This window comes from Hyposmocoma kahamanoa, unplaced genomic scaffold (assembly GCF_003589595.1).
Source record: "Hyposmocoma kahamanoa isolate Upper Pololo Valley unplaced genomic scaffold, ASM358959v1 210, whole genome shotgun sequence".
Classification (NCBI taxonomy): domain Eukaryota; kingdom Metazoa; phylum Arthropoda; class Insecta; order Lepidoptera; family Cosmopterigidae; genus Hyposmocoma; species Hyposmocoma kahamanoa.
In genome coordinates, this window is record NW_020653731.1 from 3,726,531 (window position 1) to 3,751,059 (window position 24,529).

General features: G+C 36.5%; 1 protein-coding gene across 1 annotated transcript in view; it reads left to right on the plus strand.

Annotated features, from left to right (window-relative positions):
• The window catches only part of LOC113227494, a 195,842-nt gene extending 187,880 nt beyond the window's left edge, over positions 1 to 7,962 (plus strand). Inside the window, exons 10-12 of the mRNA XM_026460433.1 lie at positions 891 to 1,093; positions 5,532 to 5,684; positions 7,103 to 7,962. Coding sequence (XP_026316218.1) covers positions 891 to 1,093; positions 5,532 to 5,684; positions 7,103 to 7,649 — 903 coding nt within the window. The 3' untranslated portion in view covers positions 7,650 to 7,962. The remainder of the gene's footprint in view (positions 1 to 890; positions 1,094 to 5,531; positions 5,685 to 7,102) is intronic.
• Positions 7,963 to 24,529: the final 16,567 nt, after the last annotated feature.

Genomic DNA, 24,529 nt, shown 5'->3' on the forward strand with positions numbered 1-24,529 from the left:
ATCGCGTATATGTGTTTTTTCAAACAAACCGACGTTCCGGGCCCTTTACAGATCCCATGGTCACGGTTGACTGAGGTGGTACAGTCTTCAACCAGTTATGTCTAATATTGATGCAAACCACCCTATTTTTTCACTATAGTTACAATAGTTATTAATTAAATACCTTATTTTTAATTTTACAAAGAAAACATTCCAATTTACGCTACATTAAGTTTTACAAATTATTTTATTGAATGAATTTTTTATTTATTATTAATTTTAATAGAAATTAGAATAAACTAAAACGGATTGTTTGAAAAAACAAATATACGCGATGTAAATCCGGAAAAATAGTTTCATTTCCTAAACTTAGACGACAAAAAATTATGGTAGTGATCCGTTTGGCACTAGCAGGTTATTTCGATCGATGAGCGGTTGCATACGGCGATTACACGGCGATGCAGTCGCTACAGTAGCGATGCAGTCGCTAATCGTCTACAAATGCGTTATTGCATCGCTACACTTGGGATTTATAGGCGATTGCATCGATGCAATCGCGGGTTTTGTATCGATGCAATCGCGCGTTTCTATCGATGCAGTCGCGTGTTTGCATCGATGTTGCTAATAGTCTGCTAAAAGTCGCCGGGTGTAACCACTGTAAGATGTTTGAAATAAATATTGTAAATGTTCAATGTCTATAAATCTTTATATACAAAGAGCAACCCTTAGAGTTTCAGGGGAATCTACCTTACGAACGAGTAGTAGGCTTTAATCAATCATTTCAAGTGTGATTTGCTTACTCTTGAAATCAAGATTATTTGAGATGGAATATTAAGGCTAATAATACTTGATGATTTACTTTTAATCAGCAACTTCCAAGACTAAACAAGTCTTTCCAACTTAATACCCAGGTACGTCTCATAGACGCGTGGTACGACGATGAAGAGGTCCATCTATCCTGGACATTAGATCCCCCATCGACTCGTCGGTACAGGTGTACAGGCGTGACAGCATCAAGAGCTGGAGGTCTGCCTAAACACGTGGCTTGTCATAGATCTGCTCCTGCCAATATTGTATTGAGAGGACTGAAGATTGATCCTCTAGAGCAGTATACGTAAGTATCCTTATGACAAGACAGTAATATATTTTTTACTTTAGCATTTCAGAGCATTTTGTTTTTCACACTCACAGGGAAACCCTGTCTGCCACGCAGAGGTCCGTGTGTTTGGGTTTCGTTTGTGGTTGTCTGTGTGTGTGTCCAAGGCACCTTCGGTATAAAGTCGCCTTAGTGCGGGGTTGTGAGTGTGTGCGTCATTTATTATTTATTATTTTATTTATTTAAATTAGTTCTGGTGTATGATACAGGCACTTTTGATGATGTATTTCACGTAACGTGAAACGCTCGTTCACCTACTTATTCACTTAGATAGAATTCTCAGTTTTAAATAGACATTTACTAATTCCCAAATAATATCTTTATTAACTTTTTAGCCTTATCACTAATATACATAAAAAGTTGTTACTAAATATACAATGAAAAAGGCATACGCTAAGGTTTGAGAATACACTGGCTCCTAAACTAGACTAGAGTCTGTGTCTTAGGAGTCAGGTTGAGTTAGATGTATCGTAAATGGTTTGCGCCTTATAAAATATTATCCAGGTTAAAATTTGTTGAAAACTGATTTAAAAAAGAAACTATATAATTAAAAATTAAAAAAGGCAGAAAAAGGGTGTATGTTTGCGCGCGCGTGTGTGTGTGTGTGTGTGTGTGTGTGTGTGTGTGTGTGTGTGTGTGTTAGTGGGTGTGGGTGTTTTTGTGCGTGTTGATATCCGTATGAATCTACCGATACCGATATCTGTATGAATCTGTAAGTGCATGAGATGTGTGCGTGGGTGAAACTGCGTGGGTGTATGGAATAAAAAATAACAATAATAATGCAATAATGCGAGTGCGTGCGTATGTGAGATTGTTGTTGTATTGTATCTATATTGGCTAATGACTTATTGAAGATTAATGAGTTTTCTATCCACTCCTCACATTAAAATCCAAAATAATTGAACAAATATTTACTTCTGAATTATGAACAATGGTAGCTAAAATACCGAGTTGAAGTATAAATACTTCCTTTCAAAATTTGATTAAAAAGTTAAAGTAAATATGATCCTTCGTAAATTAGGTTGACATTAGAATAATAAATTGTTAAACCCACCACACACCATGATACGTAGCACCAGCAATCGGTAATTTGGTGTAACGATGAAGAAGATTCATAAATAGAAGCACAAGTATTGATTGTTGCCGCAATGTTCGTATAGAGAAAATTTATTCTCCACGTTGTAAACGTGGTCAGGCATCGTGAAATCAGTTGAAGTTGTGTTCTTTATATTTGTGAATATTAACATTATGGTGGCAGCAATCATAATGTTCGTCAGTACTGATAGTGTATTTTACAAGTACAAATACTCGTTACCTGCATGCGACTTTTTGTCAATTATCACTGCACTGAAACATGATTAATACTAGAATGCTTGTGACTCTAATAACAGATATAAAACGTATTGTTGAAAGCTTTTTCGGATACATTTAACTTCTGGACGTTGAGTAAATCGCTGATGCTTTAGCGAAGTGTCTGATGAGTGATGAGCCTTATTTATGAAAATGGGGTCACTTAAAACAATACAGCGGGAACATTTGGGAAATTATAGAGGCTGTTATTAGGAAAAGATGTGGCGTGGCTTAAAAAATATTTTTTTCATGAATACGAATTGCTCTTTAATTTCCTCTTTTCAGCCCTTTTCATTTGTGAACTAATATTTGCATTTATTTCTTTTGGTATTGTACTGGTTTTTGACTTAACGTTCTTTCAGAAGTCTGTTGACGGATTTTATTACGTAGTTTGTTCACATTGCATTAATAGAACTTCTGTATTTTCTAAAATTTGATTTAAGTGTTATTAGTGAGTAGTTTTAATACTAAGTTGAATAATTTTAAAGGCAATTGTTTAACTTCGGTTCGTTAATCAAAAAAAATCAGTCCACCGCGCTAGCCGATCTGTCGAGCAGAAGGTAATTTTCGGAGAAAAGACAAGACACCTGAGGTACCATGACATTAATGCATAGCTCGCTGACGAAATAAGTAGACTCCGAAGATCACCTGTCACTCAGAAATTTTGAAATCTATTCGCAAAACTATCAATTGTTAATGAAATTTACAAGCCGGAAACTGTCTGGAAGGATATTGAAGATGTATAGGGACATGATTCCTATGAAAATATTGATATACCAAGTAGTTTTAAGTAGCAGCAGAGCTCCTTATGAAAGAGTTCGTCCAGGGTAGTAGTGCTACCTTACCGATTTCTGCCACCAAACTGTAATGTCAGCATTACTGTGTTCCGGTTTTGAAGGGTAAAGGTGCTGATGTAATTGCAGGCACATGAGACATGTCAACTGATGTCTCAGGGTGACGGGTTCTTTGTGATTGCTCTGAGTGGCAATGCAACTCTTATGGACAGGCGTGTAGCTTACAATCAGGCGCACGACTTGTTCGTCCCGTCGCTGGATATTATAAAACCTGTAAAATAATTCTTCCAAATGCGTTTTAAGGGCGCAACTCTGTAACTTGTAAGTAGTAATTTTTATAAAACAGTCTCTAAGCATGGGGATATAGACATTTTATTTTTATTTTTATTTTTTTTATATATATAATAGACACACGCTTGGCCAGAATCTCACCTGATGTTAAGCGACGATGTGACCGACGATGGGACGCGTTTGCCTAAAAAATGCCTATTCACTCTAGCCTTGAATAGCCCCGAATTGTACTTTTCGGGAAATACAGATGCCGGTAGAGCATTCCATTCCTTTGCCGTACGCATCAGAAAGGAGGAAGCAAAGCGCTTAGTGCGAATAGGTGGAATATCAACGACATAAGAATGGAGTGCTCTGGACCTTCTAGTCGACCGAAGGAGGAACGGTGAGGGCGGAACCAAATTGAAAAGTTCCTGCGCACACTCCCCGAAATGTATCCGATAGAAAACCGACAAGCAGGCTACTTTTCTGCGATGATCGAGATTTTGGAGCTTCGACTCCACAAGAGGATTATTGTTAATAAGTCTCTTTGCTTTACGCTCCACCGAGTCCAAGGCAGCTAACTGGTATTGGGCAGAGCCGTCCCAAAGGTGGCAGCAGTACTCCATACAGGATCGAACTTGTGCTTTATATAGATTTAAAAGCTGTTCAGGTGTGAAGTACCGCCTGACCTTGAAAAGTATCCCTAGTTTTCTGGCAGCAGTTTTTGCCCTCGATGTATCGCCCAAAGTTGAGGTTGGATGATAAGTCCAGTCCAAGTAGCTCAAGGTGGTCCCTTATCGGCACGGATACACCTCGGAAAGTCGGAGTAAGGTGTAGGGGACTCCGTTTTGATGAGAAAAGACACGCCTGTGTTTTAGCCGCATTAAACCTGACCCTGTTAGCATCTCCCCAGTCGGAAGCAGCTTTCAGACTCAGGTTCAACCGGGTGACCATCGCCTCTCGCTTACACCAGATCTCTTCACTGTTGTCTCGGGCGTCTGGCACATAACTCACCGCCACTGTGCTGTCGTCTGCGTACCCAAAGATACCGGGCATCAGCAGCAGGAGAGTGGACAGGTGGAGAGCGAAGATTTCAAACCGTATATCCAGCTATTACAAACTTAATCTTTCTAGCCTGACATGAGCTAGGTACGCCAAATAGTTTCGGGTCTTAACGAGATGACTGCTAATTATTATTTTTCTTTTTATCGTATCGATAGCATACGCTATAATGCTTGCCATCATGGTGAAAGGGATTTGTCGATCGACAGATGTACAGGAAAAAGAAATAGCACGTCGTGCTGGGAGGCTCCTTTTGTGCACTCCAAATTGATGATAGGTGTAATGACATACATATTGCCGAAACAAAAACACGTCACGTGATTGTTTCGCTAGACTGTGAAAACCTATGAGTTTTGCGTCTACAATATTTAAAAGGTCAAGCAAAGCCAGCGTATTTTTGAAATGGCAGAACAATGGCGATAACTAAGCAAACCAAATAGATGTTAGCATAGATTTTTCTTTATATAACATCAAGTGACGTGACGAACGAGTAGTGCGCCTGATGGTAAGCTATACGTTATGGACAGGCCATAACAGTTACAGTGCCACTCAGAGCTTTAAATTGCAAAGATCTGAGGGGCACTACCATTGCGCCCGTTACTCTGAAACATAAGTTGACAAGTTCCATGTGCCTGTAATTTCACCAGCACCCTGACCCTTCAAAACCGGAACACAGTAATGCTGACATTACGGCTTTGCGGCAGAAATAGGTAAGGTGGCAGTACTACATTGGACGCACTCTTTCACAATGAACTCTACTGCTACTAAACTGCCCACTAAGCGCTTGTCGTTCTTTATCTTTCATAGGACGTTTACAAGTTTTCGTATTATCCACACGCTATGTCGTCTATAGAGCTGTTCTAAATTATTATTGTAATAATAGAAACAGGACTATAAACAAAGCGCACTCACTTTCACAGATTCTGTATAGCTCTAGAAGAGATGGACAACACCGACATACCTCTCGCATTAGTGTTGGGGTGTGGAAAGCCGCAGCTCGTCCGACAACGAGCTACATTCGGCACAGTTGTTCCGATTCCTGTTACATCGTCGCCCGAAAGAGACGCTTTGAGGTAAACCCAAAATGTTCTTGACTGTCTGTTAATGTTCCCGAATGTTTTGGAATATTCAAATGTTTACCACCAGGCTTATATTATTTAAAATTCTTGGAATATAAAGTCAGGTGGGTTAAGAGGAACATACTTTATTTTGTGTCAAATGTTTTGAGCTCTAGGAAAAACTTGCCTTATTCACTGTATAGTCACCTGAATAAATATGTCACAATAATATCGTCACACTTTTTAGTTTTCACTTACAGTTACTATGTTGACATGATTATAAATAATGAATCACCTGTTTATAAATCGATAATGTCGGAATTAAAGGTTCCATTAAATTTAAACAACACATTTGTGTTGTACTCATTATTTATTTTGTATCCCTTTAGTTTAATCTTGTGGGTGTTGAATTTTGGGAGATAACTATTTAAGACATTATCACCGCTTGTTTGCTAACACTTTTGTCTGTTTCTGTTTTTGTATGCAATAAAGAAGCATTTATTCTTTTTACGTATAAATTTGTAAGGTAATATTCTCGAAATTTCTAATTACCATAAAAATTTCTAATATAAGTACACATAAATTATAATACTTGTAACAAAATGGTGGCGTTAGCTGTCAAAAAAAGTTGTTTAAAATTGTAACACATTTTGAAAAATTAATAATTTAATCTCTTTCGTTGGAAATGAAACTATTTTTTCGGATCTAAATCCTCATATTTATTTTTTCTACACCCTAGTACACTCACGATTTATAGGCGATTGCATCGCATTTTTTGCATTTCATTGCATTGCATAGATTGTATTGAGATTTATAATCGATTGCATCAAAGTAATAAACGATTGCATCGATGCAATCGTTCATAAATCTCAAGTGTAGCGATGCAATCGCGCGTTTGTATCGATGCAGTCGCGCGTTTGAGTCGCTGCTTAAAGTCGCGCGCGCGTGTGTAAAGGTAGACGATTAGCTAATGCATCGCTACTGTAATCTATTATTAAGAGTGTCCAATTCTACCAAAAGTCGCCATGTGTAAATACTCTTACCCCATCTTTTGGGGGAAGATAAACGCCAGTATAATTTGTAAGTTCTCGGCAGATGCATCGTAAGTCTTGAATTTACCATAATGAATAATGATTGTTAAAACACGTAAGGCTGATAAACAACAGCAAGTTTAGTGTATTTGAAATATTTTATAAGACTATCTGTTCTTATCTGTATCTTTCTAGAGCTCAAAAAATTTGACTCAAAATAAAGTATGTTCCTCTTACCTGACTGTAGTAGAAGTTGTTTTGTTGTCGCTGAGACGCTTTTGGAAAACAAACATTTCTTAAATTTTAGTCGACTTAGATCCCAAAAAATACTTTCATTTTCAATGTGTAACAATCGCCGAGAACCAAAGAATTCGACATTAACCTCTTTTATTTCTGTTGCAGAGTCTCCGAAGTCCGATCCAACATCACAAGTGACGGTCTCCTCACTGTTCTCATTAACCTTATGGGTCTACATCCAAGACCATACGTTCTTCCACGTTCACAACGCCTTTCCGATCCACAGTTCTACAACTGCTATGTTGTCGTAGCTGTTATTTCTAGGGGTTCTCTAGTTGCCCAAAAAGATACCCCATGTCAGACATCTCTAGAGATTTCTATGGCAGGTTTTATAAGGGGCCCTTATGAAGTTTGTGCTACAATATCTAAATATAAAGTAAATGAAGTGCACCCTATATGTGTTGTTCCGCAGATTTTAGATTCCGTAGGTTCATTGGAAATGAAAGGAGGATTTAAAGGATTGAACACAGCTTTGATCGGCGTAGCTTTAGGCTTAATGGTCATTATTATCGGCCTAGTATGGTTTGTAAGGAAGATGTTAAAGAAACCAACACAATTTGATACGTCTCATAGGTGTTTTAGACAAGAACCTGAGCAGGAGGAAAATGCTAGAGCCACTTACGTAATGCTTACGGCTACTTCTAAGTTATAAAAGGGATATATTGGGTGTCCGGAGACTTAGTAAATATAACAAAACTGATGAAAGTTTAGGCCAGAATATTAATACTTCTTAGTAGCATTTTTGGAGAACAAAATTCGACTCTGTGTAATACAGATAGTTGTAATAGTACAGATAGTAGCATACAGGGTGTAATCATTAAGTGTGACGTCACAATTATTCCGCCAATATAAACGTTATTAAAAACCTTAAAACTGGTATCGAAAATACGTTACCTAATCAGTAAAACAGGATTAAAACCTTGTTAAAAATAAAACTAGAAATATCCAAAATTTCAACATTAAACGCTCATTAAAAGAAACTGCTATAAATAAATTAATAAAACTATCTATTAATTGAATAAACAAAGTGATGTTTATTTTTAAGTAAGTATAAAATTTTATATTCAAAGCAGTTGTTCGAAACTATATTTTAAATTTTTTAAATTAATTTTTTTTTATATTTTCGGAATAATCGCCTGGCCACATTTAACGATTACACACTGTATAAATATATATACACATCTTTTAATGATATAGTCTGAAAAATATCAATGTAACGAATATCGAAAACTAATTTAACAAATTTTGTTGGTTGCCTTTCATTCAAGTTTTAACCTTTCAAGACCCTAACCGCATTCAAAACTTCGCATTATCAATAAGTCTCCAATATTCCAATGATCTGTAAAGGGGCCCCGTTAGTAATAACTAAGTAATTGGACACTCTTAATAGCTAGTCTTGATGTTTTTATGGTATCGTGAGTTCTGTTGTTATCCCTCTGTTTATATTAAACTAAATTTTAAATTCGAACGGCAGCGTTTTACGCTATTCGACGAGAAATTTGTTACTTTTTTTGAATAATTAATAAAGGGCAAAGAATGTAAAGACGTAGGACGCTCAGGGCTTCGTCTAGTCTACTAATGCCAACAATTTTGGCTGCATGAATACCATGAAGGTCCACGGTCCCAGGATTGAAGTAAACTGTTGTACTCTAATGTCAAAAAACCACGCGTCGGCTAAATTTGAAAACCATCGTAACTCCGTTTTGAACCAAAATCCCTTTTTTACTGTTCAATCCCAATATCGGGCAAGTAAAGCTTAAAATATAATTTGTATACCCTTTTTTAGTTATAAAGTTTTTGTAGCTACTCAAGAATATACGTCAATGGTGGTGAGGTTACAGGCACATGGGACTTATTTATTCTCAAAGTGACAGGCGCAGTGACAGTGTCCCTCGGATCTTTACGATTTAAAGCTCTGAGTGGCACTGCAACTGCTATGGACAGGCGTGTCGCTTAATACCAGGCCAACGACTTGATCATCCGGTCACTTGGTATCATAAAAAAAGGTTTATGAATTTAGCCGACGCATGGTAGCCAAATGGTTTGACCTACAGTAGAGGCCGTGGGTTCGAATCCGAGAATGTATGTGCGAAATTTGGTTTGAAATATACCATGAACATTTGGGTGAATGAAAATATCGTGATGAAACCTACACGACAAAGATTCACAACAATCGAAAAACGTGTGAAGTCCCCACCCGCACTGGGCCAGTGTGGCCTAACCCTCGCCTCATTGCTGAGATGTACTCAGCAATGAGACGTGTTAATGGGTTGATGATGATGATGCTTTGACGCTCTTTCGCTTTTACAATAAAGAAAGTGAGACTAGAGCACCGATTAACAATTTTGTTCATTCATTTCTATCTTGACTCAATTTACATTGCCGGAATATTCGTTACAAAATAATCTCCGTACAGACTACTAAAAAAACCGACCTCAAATGTACTAATTGAGAACCTCCAGACGAAGTTTTCCGGAGAATACCGTGTCTAGTTTGCGCATTACACAATTGACATAAAGATCATTATGCTGTGTACAATTTTGTTACGAAAATTAGCTCACCTTCGCGAAACACGGCAATGTAAATTCAGCCTTAACGTGTTTACGCAATGCATTCGATTCGTGTTCATTCCGAATCCGAGACTACAGATCTTGAAAACTCGGATCCGCTTTGGATACTGTTTGTGCACTAAGACCTATTCGAATGTAGTCCACAATAGGATTCTATATAATGGTATCATGTCACTTTTTGTTAATAATGGTAACTTCAGTGTTCAATAAAGTCGTTTGCCGTAAAGTCCCCCATATACAGACGATTCTTGGTTTCGATCGATCGTTACGATAATCGTATCGGACCGTCACAGAGCCCCTGACGGCGTTCAAGTTAATCGTTAATGAAATGAACATGACGGATTGTGAAGACAAATCGTCCCGCGTATAAGGGCTTTCAGACAGTTGATTCCGAGAATTTATTATTGAATGTTTATGAAAATGATAAAAATTAATGATATGAAATTATAAACTATGTATTGGGGCAGTTTCATATTTACGCTTGTGAAAGAAGATTTAAGTGTCATCTTGTATGTAGAGTGCTATAAAAAAGTTAAATTTTTAGTTGATTTTGTTTAAGTTTAACCATTATAATTCGCAGTTCCTTTCTCGGAATTCTCAAAGTTGCTGATATGACAATAATACAATATTTTAAAAGACTTAATAAACACTGAAACAAAAACAAAACCAAGTAAACAAGGTATAATTAAAAGCAATCTGCGTAAGTTAGATTATATTTCCTTGAATTAACAAGAAAAAATATACAACGTTGTTTATATTGTAAGTAGAACGAGGCCCAAAAGTGTGATTTTGCCCTTTTGAGACCGTATAAGAGTAATTTAATTTTAAACCTTTTTAGTCGTTGAAATAATATATTTTGGATGTAAATTTTTGATCGTAGATTTAGAATAACAATAATAAATTAGTCTAGAAAATGACTGAATTGAAATTTCTTTTGTAATTAATAGCATGGTATAATAAGACAAGTAGGTATGGTAACTCTGTACAAGTGTAGCAGCGCGGTTTGTATGTGTGCACGCCCACCGCGTGCCGTCTAAGGATGCACACGTTCGCATAATTTTGCGATGCATGTTGCTTAGTGCATGTAGTCGTCTCACACACCTTTCATTATTATACCAATATGTACGTCCATATACGGCACGCGGTGGGCGTGCACACATGTAAGCCGTACTGCTGCGTATGAAAGGAGATATCATATATGTCTTATTATAGTATGTTAATAGATTCTATTTACTAACCGAATAATTTTTATAAAACGACTAATGTCAAATTTTATCTTCTGTGAAGATATTAATTTTATATTTACTTTATTATTGTTATAAGTCGATTTTGTAACGTATATTTTGCAATTTTAACTAACTTACCATGACCTTAGTGGCTCGGGATTTAAGGTTCAAAAACCTTACGTGTTTTAAAAGAGACTAAATTCCTCACGGAGCAGACATAGAAAATTTTCAGAATCTTTTTCCTTTTCCATCGAGTTGATTTTTGTAACAAATTTTGGTTCTTTTTGTGAATCTTATGGGTGCTATACCATGTGCCTTAAAATTATGCGATCGCTATCGACTTCAATATTGCAAATTCATTGTAATGATATTATGGTAGTTCAGGGTAGTTCTGCCACCATTTTTGCCGCCAAGCATTACTGCGTTCCGGTTTTAAAAGGTAATGGTGCTGATGAAACTACAGGCACATGTGACTTGTCCACTTGCAGTGGCAGTACCCCTCAGATCTTTGCAATTTAAGGCTTTGAGTGGCACTGCAACTGTTATGGGTAGGCGTGTTGCTTACCGCCAGGCCGAAGAATTGTACGTCCCTTGACTTAATATAAAAAAAAATTTAAAGATTTTGTTGTTTTGCTGTTTTAATGCTATGCTGGTGGTAGTGTTCCCTGGGCTTCTACCCGGCGGTACCGAATTACTGCTGTACCTCAAATCAAAGGGTAGGAATAGTCAGCGCAATTATAGGCTCATGAGACTTAAAATCTTATGTTCCATGGCAAGTGCATTTGCGATATTAATGCGGTTGTTACCACCTTCCCATTATGCTGAAATGTGTCACACCTATATGCCGTGGTACCTATCACGACCAACTGCGCATCAAGTCTTTTAATTTTCTTAAAAGCACTGGTCATTGATGAGACTAAGAATATATTGCAATTATGATAATATTTGTTATTCTGATAAAATGTAGATGCAATGGCAGTCGAGTCTCAAATGATCTCGTGTAATCGGCAATTTCAATTTGTTTGTTTGTAATTAGATGTTTCGCTGTTTTTCCCACAATACCGAATGGAACAGCCCACCATTGTTAGAGATATTATCTTTACACTAAATACAGGATATTTTTGAAATATACGTTCACACAGGCCAGTTGTTAGCGCTGTACTATTTCAGTTTTCTAATTTGTGATTTCAGCGCAAACGAGAGTTAATATTTAAAGGTGGTATAAGGCCCATTTGCCTAATGAGTTGCCAGGGGTGGATGGCCCTTATTTCGTCTCTATTTCTGGTTATATACTCGATGGGTAGTAGTGAAAAATGTCCAGGTACGTGTCTATTTAACAATGCTAATTATTTAGCACGACTATTAATAACAATAATAACTTCTGAACGTACAATTTCAAAAAATAATCCTATTCTATCCTTTTTTTTAATGCGAGAAAATCCATCATGGATATCTTTCACCTGGGGATACAGGCCAAAGGTTATAGGAGACTTATTGTCCTATCCTATCGTATCCGACGAATTAGTCTGAATTGTCAAAGTGCACTACACAATTGACTTTCTTTTATTATACTAATAAGATAACTAGAGGCTCACATTTTTATTTTTTTGTTGTTATTTTGAACGTTAGGTTACTGTTGTTACGGTGTCAGTTTAAAAGATATGATAACAAACTTCGTGTTTTTTTTCTGTTGCTGCCTGGACATTTATTTTACAGTAATAAAATGTGCAATTAGAAATTTTTTTTCATTATTGCATTATGTTGCTAAGGATCTTTTTTTTATGAAATCAATTCTACGAATGAAATGTTTCGCACAATTTTCAGTAATAAATCACGAAAAAATTAAGTTAGAGAACATTTTTTTGGGGTGTGACCACAGGTTGTGACAGTTGAATCGTTCGTTAATAATGTACTATCAACGACATGGTGAGTTTTGGATTTAATTTGTATTTTAAGCCACTTACAAGAAGTACGTTCCATAGTGTATACAATATTTGAATCGAATTTCTTTGACAACAACATTTCCAACGACATTATTTTTCATTATGTTTCAAGTTTACGACTGTGTTTCCGAGCACGTACAACCACATACAAAACGCACGTACAAAAACAACAAAGTATCTTTAATAATATTGTGTTATCATTTATTGACTCAAGTAAAAACTTTCCCTTCTACAAATCTCGGAACTGATTGATTAAATTTGAATATGCGTATTATTTATTGAAATTTAAGTATATTTAGGACAGTTTCTTCCTTCTAAAAGTATATATTCTACAATAGGTTTGTAAAAAGTCTTTAAAAATAAGCGGGGACCATACACACTGGGATTCCACAGCTATGTTATGAATATACCCAAGTTTCGCCCGAAACCATAAGGCGGGTTTCCACCGTTTTCCATGGCCCGTGGTCCGTTTCGCGATTCGCACCGCGCACATATGCTACAGGGCCGTCCGAGCTCGCCTGTGATCGCCCGTTGCGGCCTGTTCGGATCCGCCGCTCTAGTTGGTAACTTCAAAAACGTGGCGCGAGAGCGTGTGCGGCCTAGCTCTCGATATACACTCGAATACGCACCGCCACGTGCGTCAGCCCGAGACCGCCCGGATTCGTCCGTTTCACGAGCTCGCCCGTACAAATCGGTGCGTTTGACATCACGGGCCGTAGGAACCCGTACGCTTCTTACTTACTACGCGTTTATATGGCGTACGGTAACGAAGTGGAATTATATGCCTGCAGACTTATTCCCTGAACGTTCTTGGGTCTTTTCAAGGCGAGCGTAAATAGGTATTACATAAGCATTTATTCCTACAAAAAAAAGCAAGAAACGCAAATTCACGCATGCAATGTGTCTGACTTTACATGGGGTAATATGGAATATTTTTGCAGTTTGAGGCACTAAGCTTATAAAGCGGAACTGGCTTTTTTTCAAAGTACGTAAGCAATAAGCACTTGCTATTGACCTCACCTAGCCCTGAAGCAAAGATCTATGATGAAACGAGCTCGCCCAGAAGATGCCTACCGAGTCGTACCTTAAAGATACTCGATTTGTACGTGCTCGGAGATACAGTCGTAAACATAAAGCGTGGACATATCGCGTAAATATATAAATATAAAGTATTTTTTGATCGGCTTTAAGCCGAAGGGCGATAAAAACGTTGCGCGATTCGCTTCCGCTCAAACGCATGTCTTTTTCGCACACTATTGAAATGATCTGAATTCCTATAAATATGTATATGCATTAGTATTAACGAAGGATAAATGAATCAGTACCAAAAGTTAAAAAGTAATAAAATATTGAACAAAGAACAAAAATTCGACGAAAGAATAAAACTCGACTTCCTTTATTCTTACATCCTGTAATTTTCGTTTAGAAATTCTGTCACGTTTGTTGGGTAATGTAGCTTTATATATTTAGCATTCGCTATTTTTAAACTTGAGCTATTTTAGTTTACGATAAAATGTTATTCGCTCGGCGTAGTGACGTAATGTATATAATATATTGTCTATAAATAAATTTTATAATTAATCAAACACAAAGAAAAATTCCTATGATCCGATTTCACTATAACGTAGTAATAGTAGAGTTGCTTGTGAAAGAGTTCGTCATGTCAGCATTACTGCGTTCCGGTTTTGAAGGGTAAGGGTGCTGGTGAAATTACAGGCACATGGGACTTATCAACTTATGTCTCGGGGTGACGGGCGCTGTGGTAGTGCCCTTCAGATCCTTGCGATTGAAAGCTCGAGAGTGGCATTGCAACTGTTATGGACAAGCATGTAGCTTACATCAGGCGCATGGCTTGTTCACCTCGTCACTAAAAAGTACAAGGTATGTTACAAAGACCGAACAAATACAAAGTAAAAGTCCTTCGATCCGATTCGACAACAACTACCGTCTGTTCCCTCACTTGGCTACAGTTCTTACCAACTTAGCTGTAGATCGAGCCAGTTGTCTATGTGCCTGGTACAGATTCAGAAGATTGAGTGGAAAATTCTTTTGTTTCCTCGGAAGCTACATATATAATAAACTAAATAACGTACTTGCCTTGCACCGAAACTGATTACTCAATAACAACAACAAATACAAACTCAATGACTTCTAATGTTTGTGTTCTTTGGAAGGTATAGCACTCCTCACTATGTGAATTAATTCGATCCCAAGAACTCGTAGAGCCAGTGGGTTGTAGTGCTACAGCAACTGCAATAAAATACTTTAATATGTTTACTATGTAACACTTTGTAACCTTTGTAAATTTTCTAATAAAATACAACATTATTATTGTTATCGCATGAATAGTATGCACTATATTGTTTTCCATTTCCATTTTTGCATCGGGTTTAAATAGCTTTTTTCCCGTAGCGCCATTTGTGAAAAACTTGTGCAAGTTTCTTCCCTCAGTCAGATACCTTTACAGCTACCAGAATATAAATATCACTAGTTAAATCATCATGATATTCAATGATATAAAAATATAACCTCCGTGACCGAACGATCACTATACTGGACTGCCACGCCGGGGCCCCAGGTTCGACTCCCGGGCCGGGAGAAATATTTGTATGGCATAAATTTATTTCTCTCGTGAGTTTGGGTGTAATTTGTGGTTGTCTATATGTATCCATGGCACCCGCGACACAGGGTTTCCTTAGTGCGGGGCTATGTTGAGTGTATGCGTTGTTATTATTATTATTACTGCAGCAGTCCTTAGCAGCTGATGTTTAAGACTCGTTTCACTCGTTTGTTATTACTAATTTGTATTGTTTTTTTTATTGTATAAATATATCATACAAATAAAATACAGTAATGTTTGTTATTTTTTTATTTATTACATCCGATGTATTATCAAGGGCCCCAATTCTGAAAATTTTAAATCATCTCAGTTGAGTGTCAAAGGCAGGATTTTGTACGTTTGGTATTCTGCTAAAAGAGTAGTGGTTTGTCAGTGATTAGACATCGAGCTGCTATTCAACTGCCATCAAAATCTTTTGGTATTCTGCTCTTCAATCAATCTCTACTAATTATTATTTGATATAAAAAATACGTCTAATTTGAAGGCTAATCTGCAGTAATTTCCACTGTGGTTTTGGTAGGCCAACATCGGTCGTTAGTGATTCAATGAATGAATGCCATTTCTGCTATTCCACTGACACTCAAGTGAGACTCAATTGCCATTGCAACTAGATTTTGACAAAATTACAAATATCATATAAAAACTTACTTTTTGTCGTAATTCAAAGATACGTCTATTCGTGCTGAAGAGTACGATATTAACTTTACATTGTAACCAAAATCGTAATAAGTCCAATGTAGTCCGACCAATGCTGGATTAAGTATGTCATATATTGTGTTTTCAATTAATTTTTTATCATAAATTAAATACGCCCAATTATTCTTAAAGGTACATTGGTTCTGCTTTAATTTGTATAATTTAATCATTAAGTTGATGTACATAAAATATTATGCATTTTAAATAAAACATTAACAAATTATTGATGTGGTTTTTGTTTATTTCCTGTTTCAAAATAGGTTTTGCTTTAGAAGTCAAATTGCAAATGTTCAATTAATATTTTAATAATTAGATTGTGTACGATTCTCAACTCATGAGATTATTTATGTTTACGATTGTCAAACCAGTCATTATTTGTCATTTTGCGATGTTCTTGTATATATACCGGTCCCGAGCCAAATAAATCAGTTCATTCCGAAAGCTCATCAAGACTCATTACTCTATTATTCAGATCAGGAGTGTACAGAATTGCTTGCACGCGCAATCCTGAGCGACTACCTGAAGTTTTTTTTAAAGTCCTTTAGCGCGCTCATGTTCGTTTTTGTTACAACGGAAAGAGCATCCGTGTAAAGGCTAAGGGCGCGTTCCCACTATATCGTGACGACTGATTGTCGTTCAGTTTACAGTGTCGTGGCTTGAATGAAGTTGTTCACATATAGCACGACACGATTAACTGTTGTTCACGATTTTTTATCGTTACAACGACAAACTGTCGTCGTGGGAACAGCTAGAACTACAGTCGTCGAACGATAGAAAAACGTCACGATAAAAACGTGACGACAGATTGTCGCAGCTCCTATTGTCGTCACGATCTAGTGGGAACAGCTAGTCACGATAGTCGTTTAACGATAATAAAACGTGACGACATAGTGGGGCGCGTTCCCATCTTATAGCGTTGGGTAGACCGCGTGAAACTGGCGCGTGTTGGAGCGCGCAATCGCTTTTTCTCTTTTCCTTCCAACATCTTTACACGCGCGCTCAATCGCATACGATGTAGAGTGTCCGTATTGTTATGTGGCAATAGTAAAAGTTACACACTCTTATCACTATGGTACTAGACAGTCCATAATATATAACTTACGTCTTCTTGTTTTGAGAATTTTGATGGGACTGATGACGCCACCGAACCAACGTAAGAATAGTGGAAGGAAAAAGGAAAACGATTCAAAATTTTAAAAGCAAGTGGCCAGGTAACCAATAAAGAAGGTGACAAAAAGATGGTATGACGATGATTGACATCAGCATTGTTACATAGCTAAATACAACATTACGACAATATAACAACAACAATAAAACAATACAATACAAACAACTTGATTTAAGCCGGTGTCAGTAGGAATTTGCTATCCACAGTGAATTTGTGACAATTGAGTCGATCGTGTGTGGACTCACGTAAAAATTATCTAAGAATGAGGCCAGACGAGCGTAATTTAATGAGTTCCTTTTTTTGACTCGTGTATTTACAATCGACTGAAATTTGGTTGGGGCGCAAGATGAACGTATTTTATTCGGATGCTTTTGACTTTATACAGGGTGTTTGTGTCAATTTGTGTAACGGAGTCATTTAATATAGTCCGCATTAATGCGGCTCTAAAGAAAATGATAGAAAAAAAGCTGAGTGTTTTTTTAAATATTAAAGTGTGGACAGTTTCATATACTTTTTCACAATTTTAATTTCAAAATATTATACTTTTTGACAATTTCATATGTGAAAGTTTATGTGAATGTGAATTTGTAAGGTATTAACGACATGCCAACAAATGATTCCCTTACCATCCTTCCTTCACCCCTCCCTCTACCCGCACAAACACGTCACACAATGCAACCGAAGATCAGTTGTAATTACCCGTACGATTCGGCAGACAACTCATTTTTGGATTCATTTTTACATGAAACCGAATGAAGCGAATCAAAAAATGAGTTGTAGATCACAAGATTCTGCTCGTCTGGCGTCACCCTTGCTGGTCACAGATTACTGTATATATAACGTCAACTGTATATCGATTACACGCTTTAAATTGTTTATTAGAGCAGTGCCAATAATAGAGCTGTACAAATTTTTGTGACTTAAATAATGAGTTTTCACCTAATCATTTGTACACTTGGTATAACATAATTATATTTTTTTTATACGTTTTTCAAGTTTTAACCGATTAAAAAAAAAGGAGGAGGTTGTCAATTCCTCATTTCCACTGTATTTTTTTGTGTATAATTTACGCGATTACTCTGGCATTTGTGAACTGATTTTGATTGTTTTTTTTTTGTTGAAAAGAGGGTAAGAAAATATTCTACCTCGGGTATTCTACAAGGGGGGCAAACTAGGGAATGAATCCGGTTTCGCGCACTTTCAGTTAACCGATTTCTATAAAACTTGACAAATAGATGTAATTCCAATAAGGAAACTTTTGAGAGTGGCTTATTTCTAATAAAAAAAGTTACAATTATGTGATTAATCGTCCTGGATGTAGAGCAAACATAATCTGTTTGTCTGTAATGCCTAGTATTCCATATTATATCTTATTACAATATAATATTTGAACATCTTTATTTTTTCCTGATACTTTTATATTATCAAAGATTATTATTACATTATATTGAAATCGATTATCGGAACGCAAGTGAAATCCAATAAAGCCGGATTTATCACCCAATTAGCCACCTTTACAAGTGGAATATTTTCTTTAAATTTGAATGGGACCATTGCTGAGATATCACCTTTCCAACAAAAAAGAATCATCGAAATCGGTTCACGAATGTCGGAGTAACTGTGTAACATATACACAAAAAATACTGTCGAATTGAGAGCTTCCTCTTTTTTAAGAACTACGTGACGTGGTAATGCGTCAAAGTGTTTTTTAACCGACTTCAAAAAAGGAGGAGGTTCTGATTCGTCTGTATGTTATTTTTGTATGTATGTTACGCGATAACTCCGCCATTTGTGAACAAATTTTAATGATTCTTTTTTGTTGGAAAGAAGGTACCTCAGGTGTGGTCCCATTTAAATTTCAAGAAAATATTCCACCTCTAAGGGCGACAAACTAGCCACTCACGCGATTCATGCGTCTCTGGAAGCATACCACACCTAGAGGTGCCGGTGATGATTTTATACCGATTTATCGGATATCAAAGTTATAACAGGTAGAAGAACTAATACTAATTGCTATTTAGGTAACTACTCTAGCAAACCATAAAGTTTTTAATGCCTGGGTCTGTCATTTAAAAAAATGAACAACTTCAAAAATACGTCACGACAATCGTATGTGTTATTGTTTGGGCTGGTGATGTCGGTGTTTATTCATTGAAAACATACCGTAAGTTGCGTTCTTTAAGTTTACCCTGAATATAAATGTTTATAAACTATACTTTAAGGAGTAATTTCATGGTAAACATTAGAACCACTCAAACGGAATATTATCATATTTACCCAAGTACACCAAAAATTTCATTAGTGCTTTTTAAGTGCAGGATTTGCGGTGTATTACTGCATTTTATTTGAGATGTTTTTATTGTAGTACGGAGAGTATTTATTTAGCAATGCAGAATAATAATTTTTACTTTTAAAAACTTGTATTTAAACTGAATCCTTTTCTAATTTGCGAAACCAAATAGCTGCCATTTTGCGGTAGGATGAGCGCATCGCGTGAGCGGATATGAGATGAATGACTTTTGAGGTCGGTTTTTTAACCGGAGGTTGGGTTAGGTTATTATTGATAATGTGAACTACAATTATGCAATTTTACAACTCTACTGTTTAAGCTTAAACGGTTAACGACTGAATTCGGTCGTACAATCTATATAGCTCTCTCCTCAAAAATTCTTGTACAAAATGTCACTTTGACGTTATAGTTTAAAAATATTTAGTAAATTAGTTGAAACTCTTAAGTGTTGGTGTAATCTATTATATTTAAACCATTCACATATTATACACTCGAGAGCAATGAATCCGGGTCACTTAAAGAATCCAAAAAATCTCGGAAAGTAAGAATGCTAGGTTAATGCAATAAATTGTATTTAATAGACAATTTAATACTCCTTAAATGAAGTTATTAAAACTTTTTAGTTATTGTAAAGTTAAGTTAAGGTGAACGACTTTTCTATAAAATTAATATCGTGAGTAGGTACACTTTAGTTTCACATATTTTTGAAAACACCAACCCTGGCTAATTTTTCTTGTATGGTAACGCAGAATACTAGTGCTGCGTACCAATAAACTCGATTTTACTTCTGTAGTCGCGCTTCATGTAAATTATAGCTTTTCTTTAATATTTCCATGTCGAACGCCGCCATATAGTTTGCCAAGTACTTTCTGTAAAGTCACATTTCCTTCATATTCACGTACTGGCTTTTACCTATTCTTAACGTAATGCATACTAATTAACACCTTTGATAAGAAATTTAAAATAAATAAAAAGTATGTATGTATAGTATAAGGAATGAAACTATTTTTCCGGATTTAAATCGCGTATATTTGTTTTTTAGTACTAATGAATATGTTTTAGTTTATTCTAATTTCTATTATTAATTAATAATAAATTGAACTTAATAAAAATTCATTCAATAAAATAATTTCTAAAACATAATGTAGCGTTAATTGTAATGTTTCTTTGTAAAATTAAAAATAAGGTATTTAATTAATAACTATTGTAACTTCAGTGAAAAGAATAGGGTGGTTTTACATCAATATTAGACATAACTGGTTGAAGACTGTACCACCTCAGTCAACCGTGACCATGGGACCTGTAAAGGGCCCGAAACGTCGGTTTGTTTGAAAAAACATATACGCGATTTAAATCCCGAAAAATAGTCTCATTTCTTATGTGTAACAATCGCGAAAACCTAAGAACTCGATAAATAAAAAGTTTTGCCATCTCCTGAATATTCACTCTTTGTAAGATACGAGTTCGACAAAGTAAGGCATTGATATGGTAAATACCGTAAATGTGACGGATACAGGGATATTATGATATGGTGAATGACCGAGTTCCGACATAATAATCATTAGACTCGTCCACGCGAGCGAATGGCACGGGCATTCTGTATCGGTAATCATTCGACTCAAGTCAAATGATTGTGCTTGGATTCGACTTAGGCGAATGATTTGCTCTTCGAATAGTAATGTTCAAAGTCGCACATCGCTAACAAATACCCAGATACGAGACAATATAGAAAAGTTAGTTTTTGTACGTTTACTCGGTCGGGGATCTAAATCGGATGTGAGAGATGGCGACGGCCTGAAAACCGATGTGGAAGCCGGTCGACCACGGAGGTCGAGTTATTATTATAATAGTACATCCAAATTGACACTCCGGATCTTTTTTATACTACCATGTGACGTGATGAACAAGTCGTGTGTCTGGTGGTAAGCGACACGTCTGTCCTTAACAGTTGCAGTGCCACTCGGAACTTTAAATCACAAAGATCTGAGGGATACTGCCACTGTGCCCGAAAGCCTGAGACATAAGTTGACAAGTACCCTTCAAAACCGTAATACAGTATTGCTGACATTACTGCTTGGCAGCAGAAATAGGTAAGAAAGAAAAGTAATTTATTTCAGCACAATACACGTGGAGTACAATATTAATAAACTAGTATTAAAAGTGTATTATTGCACTGAAAAGGTCCCAACTCAGCTAATACTGCGGCAGGGCCACAGCGCTGGTTAGGTAAGGTGGCAGTACTACCCTGGACGAACTCTTTAACAAGGAGCTCTACTGTGTGTGTGACATCGTAAAATTGTGTGGTTCAACAAAACAATCAAAAGTAAACTTTACCCCTTCTAATCAAAATACGTAGAATCCCGGCATTAAAACTGATAACGTATCATTCATTATCAAGAGTCAAAAGTCAACGCGAAAGGTGCGCACACGCAACGTTTTAAACAAAAGACACGCGGAACATTAGTCGCATCGCAATAACCATGGCGGAAAGACGCGTCGTGCCAATTTTAATTTTATTATTATCAACAACAGTCATACATGCAAAAGTGTTCGGACGATGTGAGCTAACCCGTGAACTATTAAAAATGAACTTCTCAAGGACGTTTCTGAGCAACTGTGAGTTTTTTGTTCTAGATTATAAGGAATATTTTTGTATAGTTAATGTCAAGGTCGTGGGTTAATTCGTGATTTTTTTATGAACCTCGGCGGAAAACCAATTGTGGTATATATATAGATATTGGTGGGATCAAATCTTTACTATGAACCGACTTGAATACATCAAGCGCATATTTGTTACGTGCACGTGACATCTGTATTTACCGGCCGGCACAGATACAATAATAATCACATAGTCAGTACACTATTGTTACTGCTTCGTTAGAGTATTATTATTTTTATTATTGAAAAATAACAGAAAATTGAGTAAAATTTATTAAAAACTCATCTTTATGTAAGGTTTATTTTCTGTCTCTTCGAATTAATTGACATTGAAAAACACTTTCTATTTAACTCTGTGCTGTCATTGGAAATGGAGCATATTTGTTTTTTCAAATATTCCAATGTTATAGACTCTCAACAAGTCCAATGTCATGGGTGTACCTGTTCAATATAAAAGTCTTAATATTGATGGAAAGTTAGTATGAAAATCATGAGTAGCAGTAGCGCTCCTTGTGAAAGAGATCATCCAGTAAAGTACTGCCACCTTATATATTTCTGCCGCCAAGCAGTAATATGAGCATTACTGCGTTCCGGTTTTGAAGGGTGCTGGTGAAATTACAGGCACACGGGACTTTTCAACTTATGACTCAGGGTGATGGGCGCAGAGGCAGTGCACCTCAGGTCTTTGCGATGTAAAGTTCTGAGTGGCACTCCAACTGTTATGGACAGGCATGTTGTTTACCATCAGGCACACGACTTGTTCGCTCCATTTCTTAATATCATAAAAAAAATCACAAAACAATCAGTGACTTATATTACTACAAGTTTATGAAAGTACATTATGTAGTAGCAAAGGGTATTATTTAGTGTAGACAGACTACGTATTAAAATTACAACAAGATCTTGAAAAGTAAATCTAGTACTAAATTAAATTAATAAAATTTGATCGCTGTGTCAGGGTGCCGAAGATGCTGATACTGCTCACCTCATGTGTGGCGATGTTAATACGTTGGGCAAGGTAGCTGCCAGCCCGTCTCCCACATGATCCGTTAATATTCTGAGTTTGATTTTGACCCCACTAAGCGTTTCAAATCTGAAGGTTTTTTCATGATACTAAATGAAGGGACCAACAAGTCGTGCCGCTTGGTGGTAAGCGACGCGCCTGCCTATAACAGTTCCGTGATTTGAGGTTACCGTTGCCGTCCGTCATTCTGAGATAGAACTTGACACTTGTAGTCACAAGTGTCAAGTTCTATCTCAGAATGACACACGGGCCCGTAATTTCTAATTTAGAGCTAACTGTTCGATAGATATTTATTCATCCCGTTACTTAACATAATAAATATATAATACACATACACACACACACACGCACGCGCACGCGCACGCGCACGCGCGCACGCACGCACGCACGTACGCACACACACATTATGATTGGTAATTCAACTGCCTCCGTGGCCGAACGGTTACCATGCCGGACTGCCACGCAGAGGTCCCAGGTTCAATTCCCGGACCGGGAGAAATATATGTAAGGCCTACATTTAGTTCTCTCGTGAGCTTCGGTGTAATTTGTGGTTGTCTATGTGTGTGTCCATGGCACCTCTCTTCCTCACCTTCTCAACTTGGATCCTCTGTACTATATGTCGCTAGGTCTTACGTCCGTCCGTAAGTGTGTTGCCTAAAAATAACAATAACTTAGTCTGTTACGATAACAAAGTATATTACAATAAACTTATAAAATATTAATGGTAGAACATCTCTTTATGTTCTGGTGGTTTACATTTAATTTAGGTACATTCATAAATTTCTTACTTAATCCAGTACAGTTCTAATTTTTATAAACAACACAAAACAGCCAACTTCAGTACCAACAACGAACAAAAACATTGAAAGATAATTTTATGAGCAGGATAACATGCATTAATATTGAATATAAAAATAAAGTCACAAAAGCAAGGAGGGTATGTAGTCACAACTGCGTGCGATCACCACTCCTCAATCACCAGCACTCATTTTATTTACTCCACTGATGCCTATGAATGGAGAAAACAAAATAAAAACAAAAAAATATATACCATACTTTTTTTAAGCTTACAAATAATGAGAAAGAACAAAAAATGTAAACAGAAGAACCTCAATTAGCTCCGTTTGTGTTTACAAGCTGTAAATTATATTTTGTTCAAAACGCAATAAGACCCACCTTAATTTTCTAAATTAAAAATGTACAATTGTATGATGGTTTTGGATTCTATTTTTTTATTAAAAATTTTTATATTCTCTTTTATCTACAATGTTAATCAGGTGGAAAATATGGATGTGGACAAAATAATATATTATCGTTTAGAAAGCATCGTAGCTGAT